The sequence below is a fragment of the Paramisgurnus dabryanus genome, chromosome 4 (genome assembly GCF_030506205.2).
Source record: "Paramisgurnus dabryanus chromosome 4, PD_genome_1.1, whole genome shotgun sequence".
NCBI classification, from domain to species: domain Eukaryota; kingdom Metazoa; phylum Chordata; class Actinopteri; order Cypriniformes; family Cobitidae; genus Paramisgurnus; species Paramisgurnus dabryanus.
The window spans coordinates 4,863,492-4,880,040 of NC_133340.1; the positions used below are offsets into that span (position 1 = coordinate 4,863,492).

At 47.8% G+C, this 16,549-nt stretch overlaps 1 protein-coding gene across 1 annotated transcript in view; it reads left to right on the forward strand.

Annotated features, from left to right (window-relative positions):
• The first annotated feature begins 8,443 nt into the window (after positions 1 to 8,443).
• The window catches only part of LOC135746690 (uncharacterized), a 46,641-nt gene continuing 38,535 nt past the window's right edge, over positions 8,444 to 16,549 (forward strand). The window contains exon 1 of the mRNA XM_065265346.2: positions 8,444 to 9,274. Coding sequence (XP_065121418.2) covers positions 8,444 to 9,274 — 831 coding nt within the window. The remainder of the gene's footprint in view (positions 9,275 to 16,549) is intronic.

The window sequence follows — 16,549 nt, forward strand, 5'->3', positions numbered from 1 at the left end:
GACCACAACAGTTCCTCCAACAACTACCACAGTTGCTCCAACAACCACAACTGTTGCTCCAATGACCACAACAGTTCCTCCAACAACTACCACAGTTGCTCCAACCACCACAACTGTTGCTCCAACCACAACTGATGCTTTAACCACAACAACTGCTGCTCCAACAACCACAACTGCTGCTCCAACAACCACAACTGTTGCTCCAACGACCACAACAGTTCCTCCAACAACTACCACAGTTGCTCCAACAACCACAACTGTTGCTCCAACAACCACAACTGTTGCTCCATCAACCACAACTGTTGCTCCAACCACCACAACAGTTCCTCCAACAACTACCACTGTTGCTCCAACAACCACAAATACTGCTCCAACGACCACAACAATTCTTTCAACAACTACCACAGTTGCTCCAACAACCACAACTGTTGCTCCAACGACCACAACAGTTCCTCCAACGACCACAACAGTTCCTCCAACAACTACCACAGTTGCTCCAACAACCACAACTATTGCTCCAACGATCACAACAGTTCCTCCAACAACTACCACAGTTGCTCCAACAACCACAACTGTTGCTCCAATGACCACAACAGTTCCTCCAACAACTACCACAGTTGCTCCAACCACCACAACTGTTGCTCCAACCACAACAACTGCTGCTCCAACAACCACAACAGTTGCTCCAACAACCACATCTGTTGCTCCTACGACCACAAGAGTTCCTCCAACGACTACCACAGTTGCTCCAACAACCACAACTGTTGCTTCAACGACCACAACATTTCCTCCAACAACTACCAAAGTTGCTCCAACAACCACAACTGTTGCTCCAACATCCACAACAGTTCCTCCAACAAGTACCACAGTTGCTCCAACCACCACAACTGTTGCTCCAACCACAACTGATGTTTTAACCACAACAACTGCTGCTCCAATAACCACAACTGCTGCTCCAACAACCACAACTGTTGCTCCAACGACCACAACAGTTCCTCCAACAACTACCACAGTTGCTCCAACAACCACAACAATTCCTCCAACGACCACAACAGTTCCTCCAACAACTACCACAGTTGCTCTAACAACCACAACTATTGCTACAACGACCACAACAATTCTTCCAACAACTACCACAGTTGCTCCAACAACCACAACTTTTGCTCCAACGACCACAACAGTTCCTCCAACAACTACCACAGTTGCTCCAGCAACCACAACTGTTGCTCCAACGACCACAACAGTTCCTCCAACAACTACCACAGTTGCTCCAACAACCGCAACTGTTGCTCCAACAACCACAACTGTTGCTCCAACCACCACAACAGTTCCTCCAACAACTACCACTGTTGCTCCAACAACCACAAATACTGCTCCAACGACCACAACAATTCTTCCAACAACTACCACAGTTGCTCCAACAACCACAACTGTTGCTCCAACGACCACAACAGTTCCTCCAACAACTACCACAGTTGCTCCAACAACCACAACTGTTGCTCCAACGACCACAACAGTTCCTCCAACAACTACCACAGTTGCTCCAACAACCACAACTGTTGCTCCAATGACCACAACAGTTCCTCCAACAACTACCACAGTTGCTCCAACCACCACAACTGTTGCTCCAACCACAACTGATGCTTTAACCACAACAACTGCTGCTCCAACAACCACAACTGCTGCTCCAACAACCACAACTGTTGCTCCAACGACCACAACAGTTCCTCCAACAACTACCACAGTTGCTCCAACAACCACAACTGTTGCTCCAACAACCACAACTGTTGCTCCAACAACCACAACTGTTGCTCCAACCACAACAACTGCTGCTCCAACAACCACAACTGCTGCTCCAACAACCACAACTGCTGCTCCAACAACCACAACAGTTCTTCCAACAACTACCACAGTTGCTCCAACAACCACAACTGTTGCTCCAACAACCACAACAGTTCCTCCAACAACTACCACAGTTGCTCCAACAACCACAACTGTTGCTCCAACAACCACAACAGTTCCTCCAACAACTACCACTGTTGCTCCAACAACCACAAATACTGCTCCAACGACCACAACAATTCTTCCAACAACTACCACAGTTTCTCCAACAACCACAACTGTTGCTCCAACGACCACAACAGTTCCTCCAACAACTACCACAGTTGCTCCAACAACTACCACAGTTGCTCCAACAACCACAACTGCTGCTCCAACAACCACAACAGTTCTTCCAACGACTTCCACAGTTGCTCCAACAACCACAACTGTTGCTCCTACGACCACAAGAGTTCCTCCAACGAGTACCACAGTTGCTCCAACAACCACAACTGTTGCTCCAACAACCACAACAGTTCTTCCAACGACTACCACAGTTGCTCCAACAACCACAACGGTTGCTCCAACGACCACAACAGTTCCTCCAACGACTACCACAGTTGCTCCAACAACCACAACTGTTGCTCCAACCACTACAACTGCTGCTCCAACAACCACAACTGCTGCTCCAACAACCACAACAGTTCTTCCAACGACTTCCATAGTTCCTCCAACAACTACCACAGTTGCTCCAACAACCACAACTGCTGCTCCAACGACCACAACTGTTACTCCAACAACCACAACGGTTCTTCCAACGACTACCACAGTTGCTCCATTAACCACAGCTGTTGCTCCAACCACAACAACTGCTGCTCCAACAACCACAACTGCTGCTCCAACCACCACAACAGTTCTTCCAACGACTACCACAGTTGCTCCACCAACCACAACTGTTGCTCCAACAACCACAGCAGTTGCTCCAACAACCACAACTGTTGCTCCAACCACCACAACAGTTCCTCCAACAACTACTACTGTTGCTCCAACAACCACAAATACTGCTCCAACGACCACAACAATTCTTCAAACAACTACCACAGTTGCTCCAACAACCACAACTGTTGCTCCAACGACCACAACAGTTCCTCCAACAACTACCACAGTTGCTCCAACAACCACAACTGTTGCTCCAACAACCACAACAGTTCTTCCAACGACTACCACAGTTGCTCCAACAACCACAACTGTTGCTCCAACCACCACAACAGTTCCTCCAACAACTACCACAGTTGCTCCAACAACCACAACTGTTGCTCCAACAACCACAACAGTTCTTCCAACAACTACCACAGTTGCTCCAACAACCACAACTGTTGCTCCAACGACCACAACAGTTCCTCCACCAACTACCACTGTTGCTCCAAAAACTACCACAGTTCCTCCAACAACTACTACAGTTGCTACAACAACCAAAACTGTTGCTCCAATGACCACAACTGTTCCTCCAACAGCTAACAAAGTTGCTCCAACAATCACAACTGTTGCTCCAACAACCACAACAGTTCCTCCAACAACTACCACAGTTGCTCCAACAACCACAACTGTTCCTCCAACAACTACCACATTTGCTCCAACAACCACAACTGTTGCTCCAATGACCACAACTGTTCCTCCAACAACTACCACAGTTGCTCCAAAACCCACAACTGTTGCTCCAATCACCACAACACTTCCTCCAACAAGTACCACAGTTGCTCCAACAACCACAACTGTTCCTCCAACAACTACCACAGTTGCTCCAACAACCACAACGGTTGCTCCAACGACCACAACAGTTCCTCCAACGACTACCACAGTTGCTCCAACAACCACAACTGTTGCTCCAACCACTACAACTGCTGCTCCAACAACCACAACTGCTGCTCCAACAACCACAACAGTTCTTCCAACGACTTCCACAGTTCCTCCAACAACTACCACAGTTGCTCCAACAACCACAACTGTTCCTCCAACAACTACCACAGTTGCTCCAACAACCACAACTGTTGCTCCAACCACCACAACAGTTCCTCCAACAACTACCACAGTTGCTCCAACAACCACAACTGTTGCTCCAACGACCACAACAGTTCCTCCACCAACTACCACAGATGCTCCAACCACCACAACTATTGTTCCAACGACCACAAAAATTCTTCCAACAACTACCACAGTTGTTCCAACAACCACAACCTTTGCTCCAACAACCACAACAGTTCCTCCAACAACTACCACAGTTGCTCCAACAACCACAACTGTTGCTCCTACGACTACAAGAGTTCCTCCAACGACTACCACAGTTCCTCCAACAACTACCACAGTTGCTACAACAACCAAAACTGTTGCTCCAACAACCACAACTGTTGCTCCAACCACAACAACTGCTGCTCCAACAACCACAACTGCTGCTCCAACAACCACAACTGCTGCTCCAACAACCACAACAGTTCTTCCAACAACTACCACAGTTGCTCCAACAACCACAACTGTTGCTCCAACAACCACAACAGTTTCTCCAACAACTACTACTGTTGCTCCAACAACCACAAATACTGCTCCAACGACCACAACAATTCTTCAAACAACTACCACAGTTGCTCCAACAACCACAACTGTTGCTCCAACGACCACAACAGTTCCTCCAACAACTACCACAGTTGCTCCAACAACCACAACTGTTGCTCCAACAACCACAACAGTTCTTCCAACGACTACCACAGTTGCTCCAACAACCACAACTGTTGCTCCAACCACCACAACAGTTCCTCCAACAACTACCACAGTTGCTCCAACAACCACAACTGTTGCTCCAACAACCACAACAGTTCTTCCAACAACTACCACAGTTGCTCCAACAACCACAACTGTTGCTCCAACGACCACAACAGTTCCTCCACCAACTACCACTGTTGCTCCAAAAACTACCACAGTTCCTCCACCAACTACCACTGTTGCTCCAATGACCACAACTGTTCCTCCAACAGCTAACAAAGTTGCTCCAACAATCACAACTGTTGCTCCAACAACCACAACAGTTCCTCCAACAACTACCACAGTTGCTCCAACAACCACAACTGTTCCTCCAACAACTACCACAGTTGCTCCAACAACCACAACTGTTGCTCCAATGACCACAACTGTTGCTCCAACAACCACAACAGTTTCTCCAACAACTACCACTGTTGCTCCAACAACCACAAATACTGCTCCAACGACCACAACAATTCTTCCAACAACTACCACAGTTTCTCCAACAACCACAACTGTTGCTCCAACGACCACAACAGTTCCTCCAACAACTACCACAGTTGCTCCAACAACCACAACTGTTGCTCCAACCACCACAACTGTTGCTCCAACCACAACTGTTGCTTTAACCACAACAACTGCTGCTACAATAACCACAACTGCTGCTCCAACAACCAAAACTGTTGTTTCAAAAACCACAACAGTTCCTCCAACAACTACCACAGTTGCTCCAAAAACCACAACAGTTCCTCCAATGACCACAACAGTTCCTCCAACAACTACCACAGTTGCTCTAACAACCACAACTATTGCTCCAACAACCACAACAATTCTTCCAACAACTACCACAGTTGCTCCAACAACCACAACTGTTGCTCCAACGACCACAACAGTTCCTCCAACAACTACCACAGTTGCTCCAAAAACCACAACAGTTCCTCCAATGACCACAACAGTTCCTCCAACAACTACCACAGTTGCTCTAACAACCACAACTATTGCTCCAACAACCACAACAATTCTTCCAACAACTACCACAGTTGCTCCAACAACCACAACTGTTGCTCCAACGACCACAACAGTTCCTCCAACAACTACCACAGTTCCTCCAACAACTACCACAGTTGCTACAACAACCAAAACTGTTGCTCCAACAACCACAACTGTTGCTCCAACCACAACAACTGCTGCTCCAACAACCACAACTGCTGCTCCAACAACCACAACTGCTGCTCCAACAACCACAACAGTTCTTCCAACAACTACCACAGTTGCTCCAACAACCACAACTGTTGCTCCAACAACCACAACAGTTCCTCAAACAACTACCACTGTTGCTCCAACAACCACAAATACTGCTCCAACGACCACAACAAATCTTCCAACAACTACCACAGTTTCTCCAACAACCACAACTGTTGCTCCAACGACCACAACAGTTCCTCCAACAACTACCACAGTTGCTCCAACAACCACAACTGTTGCTCCAACCACAACAACTGCTGCTCCAACAACCACAACTGCTGCTCCAACAACCACAACAGTTCTTCCAACGACTTCCACAGTTGATCCAACAACCACAACTGTTGCTCCTACGACCACAAGAGTTCCTCCAACGACTACCACAGTTGCTCCAACAACCACAACTGTTGCTTTAACGACCACAACAGTTCCTCCAACAACTACAACAGTTGCTCCAACAACCACAACTGTTGCTCCAACGACCACAACAGTTCCTCCAACCACAACAACTGCTGCTCCAACAACCACAACTGCTGCTCCAAAGACCACAACTGTTGCTCCAACAACCACAACGGTTCTTCCAACGACTACCAAAGTTGCTCCATTAACCACAGCTGTTGCTCCAACCACAACAACTGCTGCTCCAACAACCACAACTGCTGCTCCAACCACCACAACAGTTCTTCCAACGACTACCACAGTTGCTCCACCAACCACAACTGTTGCTCCAACGACCACAACAGTTCCTCCAACCACAACAACTGCTGCTCCAACAACAACAACTGCTGCTCCAACGACCACAACTGTTGCTCCAACAACCACAACGGTTCTTCCAATGACTACCACAGTTGCTCCAACAACCACAGCTGTTGCTCCAACCACAACAACTGCTGCTCCAACAACCTCAACTGCTGCTCCAACCACCACAACAGTTCTTCCAACGACTACCACAGTTGCTCCAACAACCACAACTGTTGCTCCAACGACCACAACTGTTGCTCCAACGACCACAACAGTTCCTCCAACAACTACCACAGATGCTCCAACCACCACAACTATTGCTCCAACGACCACAAAAATTCTTCCAACAACTACCACAGTTGCTCCAACAACGACAACTGTTGCTCCAACAACCACAACAGTTCCTCCAACAACTACCACAGTTGCTCCAACAACCACAACTGTTGCTCCAACAACCACAACTGTTGCTCCATCAACCACAACTGTTGCTCCAACCACCACAACAGTTCCTCCAACAACTACCACTGTTGCTCCAACAACCACAAATACTGCTCCAACGACCACAACAATTCTTCCAACAACTACCACAGTTGCTCCAACAACCACAACTGTTGCTCCAACGACCACAACAATTCTTCCAACAACTACCACAGTTTCTCCAACAACCACAACTGTTGCTCCAATGACCACAACAGTTCCTCCAACAACTACCACAGTTGCTCCAACCACCACAACTGTTGCTCCAACCACAACTGATGCTTTAACCACAACAACTGCTGCTCCAACAACCACAACTGCTGCTCCAACAACCACAACTGTTGCTCCAACGACCACAACAGTTCCTCCAACAACTACCACAGTTGCTCCAAAAACCACAACAGTTCCTCCAACGACCACAACGGTTCCTCCAACAACTACCACAGTTGCTCTAACAACCACAACTATTGCTACAACGACCACAATACTTCTTCCAACAACTACCACAGTTGCTCCAACCACCACAACTGTTGCTCCAACGACCACAACAGTTCCTCCAACAACTACCACAGTTGCTCCAACAACCACAACTGTTTCTCCAACGACCACAACAGTTCCTCCAACAACTACCACTGTTGCTACAACAACCGCAACTGTTGCTCCAACAACCACAACTGTTGCTCCAACCACCACAACAGTTCCTCCAACAACTACCACTGTTGCTCCAACAACCAAAAATACTGCTCCAACGACCACAACAATTCTTCCAACAACTACCACAGTTGCTCCAACAACCACAACTGTTGCTCCAACGACCACAACAGTTCCTCCAACAACTACCACAGTTGCTCCAACAACCACAACTGTTGCTCCAACGACCACAACAGTTCTTCCAACAACTACCACAGTTGCTCCAACAACCACAACTGTTGCTCCAATGACCACAACAGTTCCTCCAACAACTACCACAGTTGCTCCAACCACCACAACTGTTGCTCCAACCACAACTGATGCTTTAACCACAACAACTGCTGCTCCAACAACCACAACTGTTGCTCCAACGACCACAGCAGTTCCTCCAACAACTACCACTGTTGCTCCTACAACCACAACAGTTCCTCCAAAGACCACAACAGTTCCTCCAACAACTACCACAGTTGCTCTAACAACCACCACTATTGCTCCAACGACCACAACAATTCTTCCAACAACTACCACAGTTGCTCCAACAACCACAACTGTTGCTCCAACGACCACAACAGTTCCTCCAACAACTACCACAGTTGCTCCAACAACCACAACTGTTGCTCCAACGACCACAACAGTTCCTCCAACAACTACCACAGTTGCTACAACAGCCAAAACTGTTGCTACAATGACCACAACTGTTCCTCCAACAGCTACCAAAGTTGCTCCAACAACCACAACTGTTGCTCCAACCACAACAACTGCTGATCCAACAACCTCAACTGCTGCTCCACCAACCACAACAGTTCTTCCAACAACTACCACAGTTGCTCCAACAACCACAACTGTTGCTCCAACAACCACAACAGTTCCTCCAACAACTACCACTGTTGGTCCAACAACCACAAATACTCCTTCAACGACCACAACAATTCTTCCAACAACTACCACAGTTCCTCCAACAACCACAACTGTTGCTCCAACGACCACAACTGTTCCTCCAACAACTACCACAGTTGCTCCAACAACCACAGCTGTTGCTCCAACCACAACAACTGCTGCTCCAACAACCACAACAGTTGCTCCAACAACCCGAACTGTTGCTCCTACGACCACAAGAGTTCCTCCAACGACTACCACAGTTGCTCCAACAACCACAACTGTTGCTTCAACGACCACAACAGTTCCTCCAACAAGTACCACAGTTGCTCCAACCACCACAACTGTTGCTCCAACCACCACAACTGCTGCTCCAACAACCACAACTGTTGCTCTAACGACCACAACAGTTCCTCCAACAACTACCACAGTTGCTCCAACAACCACAACAATTCCTCCAACGACCACAACAGTTCCTCCAACAACTACCACAGTTGCTCCAACAACCACAACTGTTGCTCCAACCACCACAACAGTTCCTCCAACAACTACCACTGTTGCTCCAACAACCACAAATACTGCTCCAACGACCACAACAATTCTTCCAACAACTACCACAGTTGCTCCAACAACCACAACTGTTGCTCCAACGACCACAACAGTTCCTCCAACAACTACCACAGTTGCTCCAACAACCACAACTGTTGCTCCAACGACCACAACAGTTCCTCCAACAACTACCACAGTTGCTCCAACAACCACAACTGTTGCTCCAATGACCACAACAGTTCCTCCAACAACTACCACAGTTGCTCCAACCACCACAACTGTTGCTCCAACCACAACTGATGCTTTAACCACAACAACTGCTGCTCCAACAACCACAACTGCTGCTCCAACAACCACAACTGTTGCTCCAACGACCACAACAGTTCCTCCAACAACTACCACAGTTGCTCCAACAACCACAACTGTTGCTCCAACAACCACAACTGTTGCTCCATCAACCACAACTGTTGCTCCAACCACCACAACAGTTCCTCCAACAACTACCACTGTTGCTCCAACAACCACAAATACTGCTCCAACGACCACAACAATTCTTTCAACAACTACCACAGTTGCTCCAACAACCACAACTGTTGCTCCAACGACCACAACAGTTCCTCCAACGACCACAACAGTTCCTCCAACAACTACCACAGTTGCTCCAACAACCACAACTATTGCTCCAACGATCACAACAGTTCCTCCAACAACTACCACAATTGCTCCAACAACCACAACTGTTGCTCCAATGACCACAACAGTTCCTCCAACAACTACCACAGTTGCTCCAACCACCACAACTGTTGCTCCAACCACAACAACTGCTGCTCCAACAACCACAACAGTTGCTCCAACAACCACAACTGTTGCTCCTAAGACCACAAGAGTTCCTCCAACGACTACCACAGTTGCTCCAACAACCACAACTGTTGCTTCAACGACCACAACAGTTCCTCCAACAACTACCAAAGTTGCTCCAACAACCACAACTGTTGCTCCAACATCCACAACAGTTCCTCCAACAAGTACCACAGTTGCTCCAACCACCACAACTGTTGCTCCAACCACAACTGATGTTTTAACCACAACAACTGCTGCTCCAATAACCACAACTGCTGCTCCAACAACCACAACTGTTGCTCCAACGACCACAACAGTTCCTCCAACAACTACCACAGTTGCTCCAACAACCACAACAATTCCTCCAACGACCACAACAGTTCCTCCAACAACTACCACAGTTGCTCTAACAACCACAATTATTGCTACAACGACCACAACAATTCTTCCAACAACTACCACAGTTGCTCCAACAACCACAACTTTTGCTCCAACGACCACAACAGTTCCTCCAACAACTACCACAGTTGCTCCAGCAACCACAACTGTTGCTCCAACGACCACAACAGTTCCTCCAACAACTACCACAGTTGCTCCAACAACCGCAACTGTTGCTCCAACAACCACAACTGTTGCTCCAACCACCACAACAGTTCCTCCAACAACTACCACTGTTGCTCCAACAACCACAAATACTGCTCCAACGACCACAACAATTCTTCCAACAACTACCACAGTTGCTCCAACAACCACAACTGTTGCTCCAACGACCACAACAGTTCCTCCAACAACTACCACAGTTGCTCCAACAACCACAACTGTTGCTCCAACGACCACAACAGTTCCTCCAACAACTACCACAGTTGCTCCAACAACCACAACTGTTGCTCCAATGACCACAACAGTTCCTCCAACAACTACCACAGTTGCTCCAACCACCACAACTGTTGCTCCAACCACAACTGATGCTTTAACCACAACAACTGCTGCTCCAACAACCACAACTGCTGCTCCAACAACCACAACTGTTGCTCCAACGACCACAACAGTTCCTCCAACAACTACCACAGTTGCTCCAACAACCACAACTGTTGCTCCAACAACCACAAATGTTGCTCCATCAACCACAACTGTTGCTCCAACCACCACAACAGTTCCTCCAACAACCACAAATACTGCTCCAACGACCACAACAATTCTTCCAACAACTACCACAGTTGCTCCAACAACCACAACTGTTGCTCCAACGACCACAACAGTTCATCCAACAACTACCACAGTTGCTCCAACCACCACAACTGTTGCTCCAACCACCACAACAGTTCCTCCAACAACTACCACTGTTGCTCCAACAACCACAAATACTGCTCCAACGACCACAACAATTCTTCCAACAACTACCACAGTTGCTCCAACAACCACAACTGTTGCTCCAATGACCACAACAGTTCCTCCAACAACTACCACAGTTGCTCCAACCACCACAACTGTTGCTCCAACCACAACTGATGCTTTAACCACAACAACTGCTGCTCCAACAACCACAACTGCTGCTCCTACAACCACAACTGTTGCTCCAACGACCACAACAGTTCCTCCAACAACTACCACAGTTGCTCCAACAACCACAACTGTTGCTCCAACAACCACAACTGTTGCTCCATCAACCACAACTGTTGCTCCAACCACCACAACAGTTCCTCCAACAACTACCACTGTTGCTCCAACAACCACAAATACTGCTCCAACGACCACAACAATTCTTCCAACAACTACCACAGTTGCTCCAACAACCACAACTGTTGCTCCAACGACCACAACAGTTCCTCCAACAACTACCACAGTTGCTCCAACAACCACAACTATTGCTCCAACGATCACAACAGTTCCTCCAACAACTACCACAGTTGCTCCAACAACCACAACTGCTGCTGCAATGACCACAACAGTTCCTCCAACAACTACCACAGTTGCTCCAACCACCACAACTGTTGCTCCAACCACAACTGATGCTTTAACCACAACAACTGCTGCTCCAACAACCACAACTGCTGCTCCAACAACCACAACTGCTGCTCCAACAACCACAACTGTTGCTCCAACGACCACAACAGTTCCTCCAACAACTACCACAGTTGCTCCAAAAACCACAACAGTTCCTCCAATGACCACAACAGTTCCTCCAACAACTACCACAGTTGCTCTAACAACCACAACTATTGCTACAACGACCACAACACTTCTTCCAACAACTACCACAGTTGCTCCAACGACCACAACAGTTCCTCCAACGACCACAACAGTTCCTCCAACAACTACCACAGTTGCTCCAACAACCACAACTGTTGCTCCAACGACCACAACAGTTCCTCCAACAACTACCACAGTTGCTCCAACAACCGCAACTGTTGCTCCAACAACCACAACTGTTGCTCCAACCACCACAACAGTTCCTCCAACAACTACCAAAGTTGCTCCAACAACCAAAAATACTGCTCCAACGACCACAACAATTCTTCCAACAACTACCACAGTTGCTCCAACAACCACAACTGTTGCTCCAACGACCACGACAGTTCCTCCAACAACTACCACAGTTGCTCCAACAACCACAACTGTTGCTCCAACGACCACAACAGTTCCTCCAACAACTACCACAGTTGCTCCAACAACCACAACTGTTGCTCCAATGACCACAACAGTTCCTCCAACAACTACCACAGTTGCTCCAACGACCACAACTGTTGCTCCAACCACAACTGATGCTTTAACCACAACAACTGCTGCTCCAACAACCACAACTGTTGCTCCAACGACCACAGCAGTTCCTCCAACAACTACCACAATTGCTCCTACAACCACAACAGTTCCTCCAAAGACCACAACAGTTCCTCCAACAACTACCACAGTTGCTCTAACAACCACCACTATTGCTCCAACGACCACAACAATTCTTCCAACAACTACCACAGTTGCTCCAACAACCACAACTGTTGCTCCAACGACCACAACAGTTCCTCCAACAACTACCACAGTTGCTCCAACAACCACAACTGTTGCTCCAACGACCACAACAGTTCCTCCAACAACTACCACAGTTGCTACAACAACCAAAACTGTTGCTACAATGACCACAACTGTTCCTCCAACAGCTACCAAAGTTGCTCCAACAACCACAACTGTTGCTCCAACCACAACAACTGCTGCTCCAACAACCTCAACTGCTGCTCCACCAACCACAACAGTTCTTCCAACAACTACCACAGTTGCTCCAACAACCACAACTGTTGCTCCAACAACCACAACAGTTCCTCCAACAATTACCACTGTTGGTCCAACAACCACAAATACTCCTTTAACGACCACAACAATTCTTCCAACAACTACCACAGTTCCTCCAACAACCACAACTGTTGCTCCAACGACCACAACTGTTCCTCCAACAACTACCACAGTTGCTCCAACCACCACAACAGTTCCTCCAACAACCCCAAATACTGCTCCAACGACCACAACAATTCTTCCAACAACTACCACAGTTGCTCCAACAACCACAACTGTTGCTCCAACGACCACAACAGTTCATCCAACAACTACCACAGTTGCTCCAACCACCACAACTGTTGCTCCAACCACCACAACAGTTCCTCCAACAACTACCACTGTTGCTCCAACAACCACAAATACTGCTCCAACGACCACAACAATTCTTCCAACAACTACCACAGTTGCTCCAACAACCACAACTGTTGCTCCAATGACCACAACAGTTCCTCCAACAACTACCACAGTTGCTCCAACCACCACAACTGTTGCTCCAACCACAACTGATGCTTTAACCACAACAACTGCTGCTCCAACAACCACAACTGCTGCTCCTACAACCACAACTGTTGCTCCAACGACCACAACAGTTCCTCCAACAACTACCACAGTTGCTCCAACAACCACAACTGTTGCTCCAACAACCACAACTGTTGCTCCATCAACCACAACTGTTGCTCCAACCACCACAACAGTTCCTCCAACAACTAACACTGTTGCTCCAACAACCACAAATACTGCTCCAACGACCACAACAATTCTTCCAACAACTACCACAGTTGCTCCAACAACCACAACTGTTGCTCCAACGACCACAACAGTTCCTCCAACAACTACCACAGTTGCTCCAACAACCACAACTATTGCTCCAACGATCACAACAGTTCCTCCAACAACCACCACAGTTGCTCCAACAACCACAACTGTTGCTCCAATGACCACAACAGTTCCTCCAACAACTACCACAGTTGCTCCAACCACCACAACTGTTGCTCCAACCACAACTGATGCTTTAACCACAACAACTGCTGCTCCAACAACCACAACTGCTGCTCCAACAACCACAACTGTTGCTCCAACGACCACAACAGTTCCTCCAACAACTACCACAGTTGCTCCAAAAACCACAACAGTTCCTCCAACGACCACAACAGTTCCTCCAACAACTACCACAGTTGCTCTAACAACCACAACTATTGCTACAACGACCACAACACTTCTTCCAACAACTACCACAGTTGCTTCAACGACCACAACAGTTCCTCCAACGACCACAACAGTTCCTCCAACAACTACCACAGTTGCTCCAACAACCACAACTGTTGCTCCAACGACCACAACAGTTCCTCCAACAACTACCACAGTTGCTCCAACAACCGCAACTGTTGCTCCAACAACCACAACTGTTGCTCCAACCACAACTGATGTTTTAACCACAACAACTGCTGCTCCAATAACCACAACTGCTGCTCCAACAACCACAACTGTTGCTCCAACGACCACAACAGATCCTCCAACAACTACCACAGTTGCTCCAACAACCACAACAATTCCTCCAACGACCACAACAGTTCCTCCAACAACTACCACAGTTGCTCTAACAACCACAATTATTGCTACAACGACCACAACAATTCTTCCAACAACTACCACAGTTGCTCCAACAACCACAACTTTTGCTCCAACGACCACAACAGTTCCTCCAACAACTACCACAGTTGCTCCAGCAACCACAACTGTTGCTCCAACGACCACAACAGTTCCTCCAACAACTACCACAGTTGCTCCAACAACCGCAACTGTTGCTCCAACAACCACAACTGTTGCTCCAACCACCACAACAGTTCCTCCAACAACTACCACTGTTGCTCCAACAACCACAAATACTGCTCCAACGACCACAACAATTCTTCCAACAACTACCACAGTTGCTCCAACAACCACAACTGTTGCTCCAACGACCACAACAGTTCCTCCAACAACTACCACAGTTGCTCCAACAACCACAACTGTTGCTCCAACGACCACAACAGTTCCTCCAACAACTACCACAGTTGCTCCAACAACCACAACTGTTGCTCCAATGACCACAACAGTTCCTCCAACAACTACCACAGTTGCTCCAACCACCACAACTGTTGCTCCAACCACAACTGATGCTTTAACCACAACAACTGCTGCTCCAACAACCACAACTGCTGCTCCAACAACCACAACTGTTGCTCCAACGACCACAACAGTTCCTCCAACAACTACCACAGTTGCTCCAACAACCACAACTGTTGCTCCAACAACCACAAATGTTGCTCCATCAACCACAACTGTTGCTCCAACCACCACAACAGTTCCTCCAACAACCACAAATACTGCTCCAACGACCACAACAATTCTTCCAACAACTACCACAGTTGCTCCAACAACCACAACTGTTGCTCCAACGACCACAACAGTTCATCCAACAACTACCACAGTGGCTCCAACCACCACAACTGTTGCTCCAACCACCACAACAGTTCCTCCAACAACTACCACTGTTGCTCCAACAACCACAAATACTGCTCCAACGACCACAACAATTCTTCCAACAACTACCACAGTTGCTCCAACAACCACAACTGTTGCTCCAATGACCACAACAGTTCCTCCAACAACTACCACAGTTGCTCCAACCACCACAACTGTTGCTCCAACCACAACTGATGCTTTAACCACAACAACTGCTGCTCCAACAACCACAACTGCTGCTCCTACAACCACAACTGTTGCTCCAACGACCACAACAGTTCCTCCAACAACTACCACAGTTGCTCCAACAACCACAACTGTTGCTCCAACAACCACAACTGTTGCTCCATCAACCACAACTGTTGCTCCAACCACCACAACAGTTCCTCCAACAACTACCACTGTTGCTCCAACAACCACAAATACTGCTCCAACGACCACAACAATTCTTCCAACAACTACCACAGTTGCTCCAACAACCACAACTGTTGCTCCAACGACCACAACAGTTCCTCCAACAACTACCACAGTTGCTCCAACAACCACAACTATTGCTCCAACGATCACAACAGTTCCTCCAACAACTACCACAGTTGCTCCAACAACCACAACTGTTGCTGCAATGACCACAACAGTTCCTCCAACAACTACCACAGTTGCTCCAACCACCACAACTGTTGCTCCAACCACAACTGAT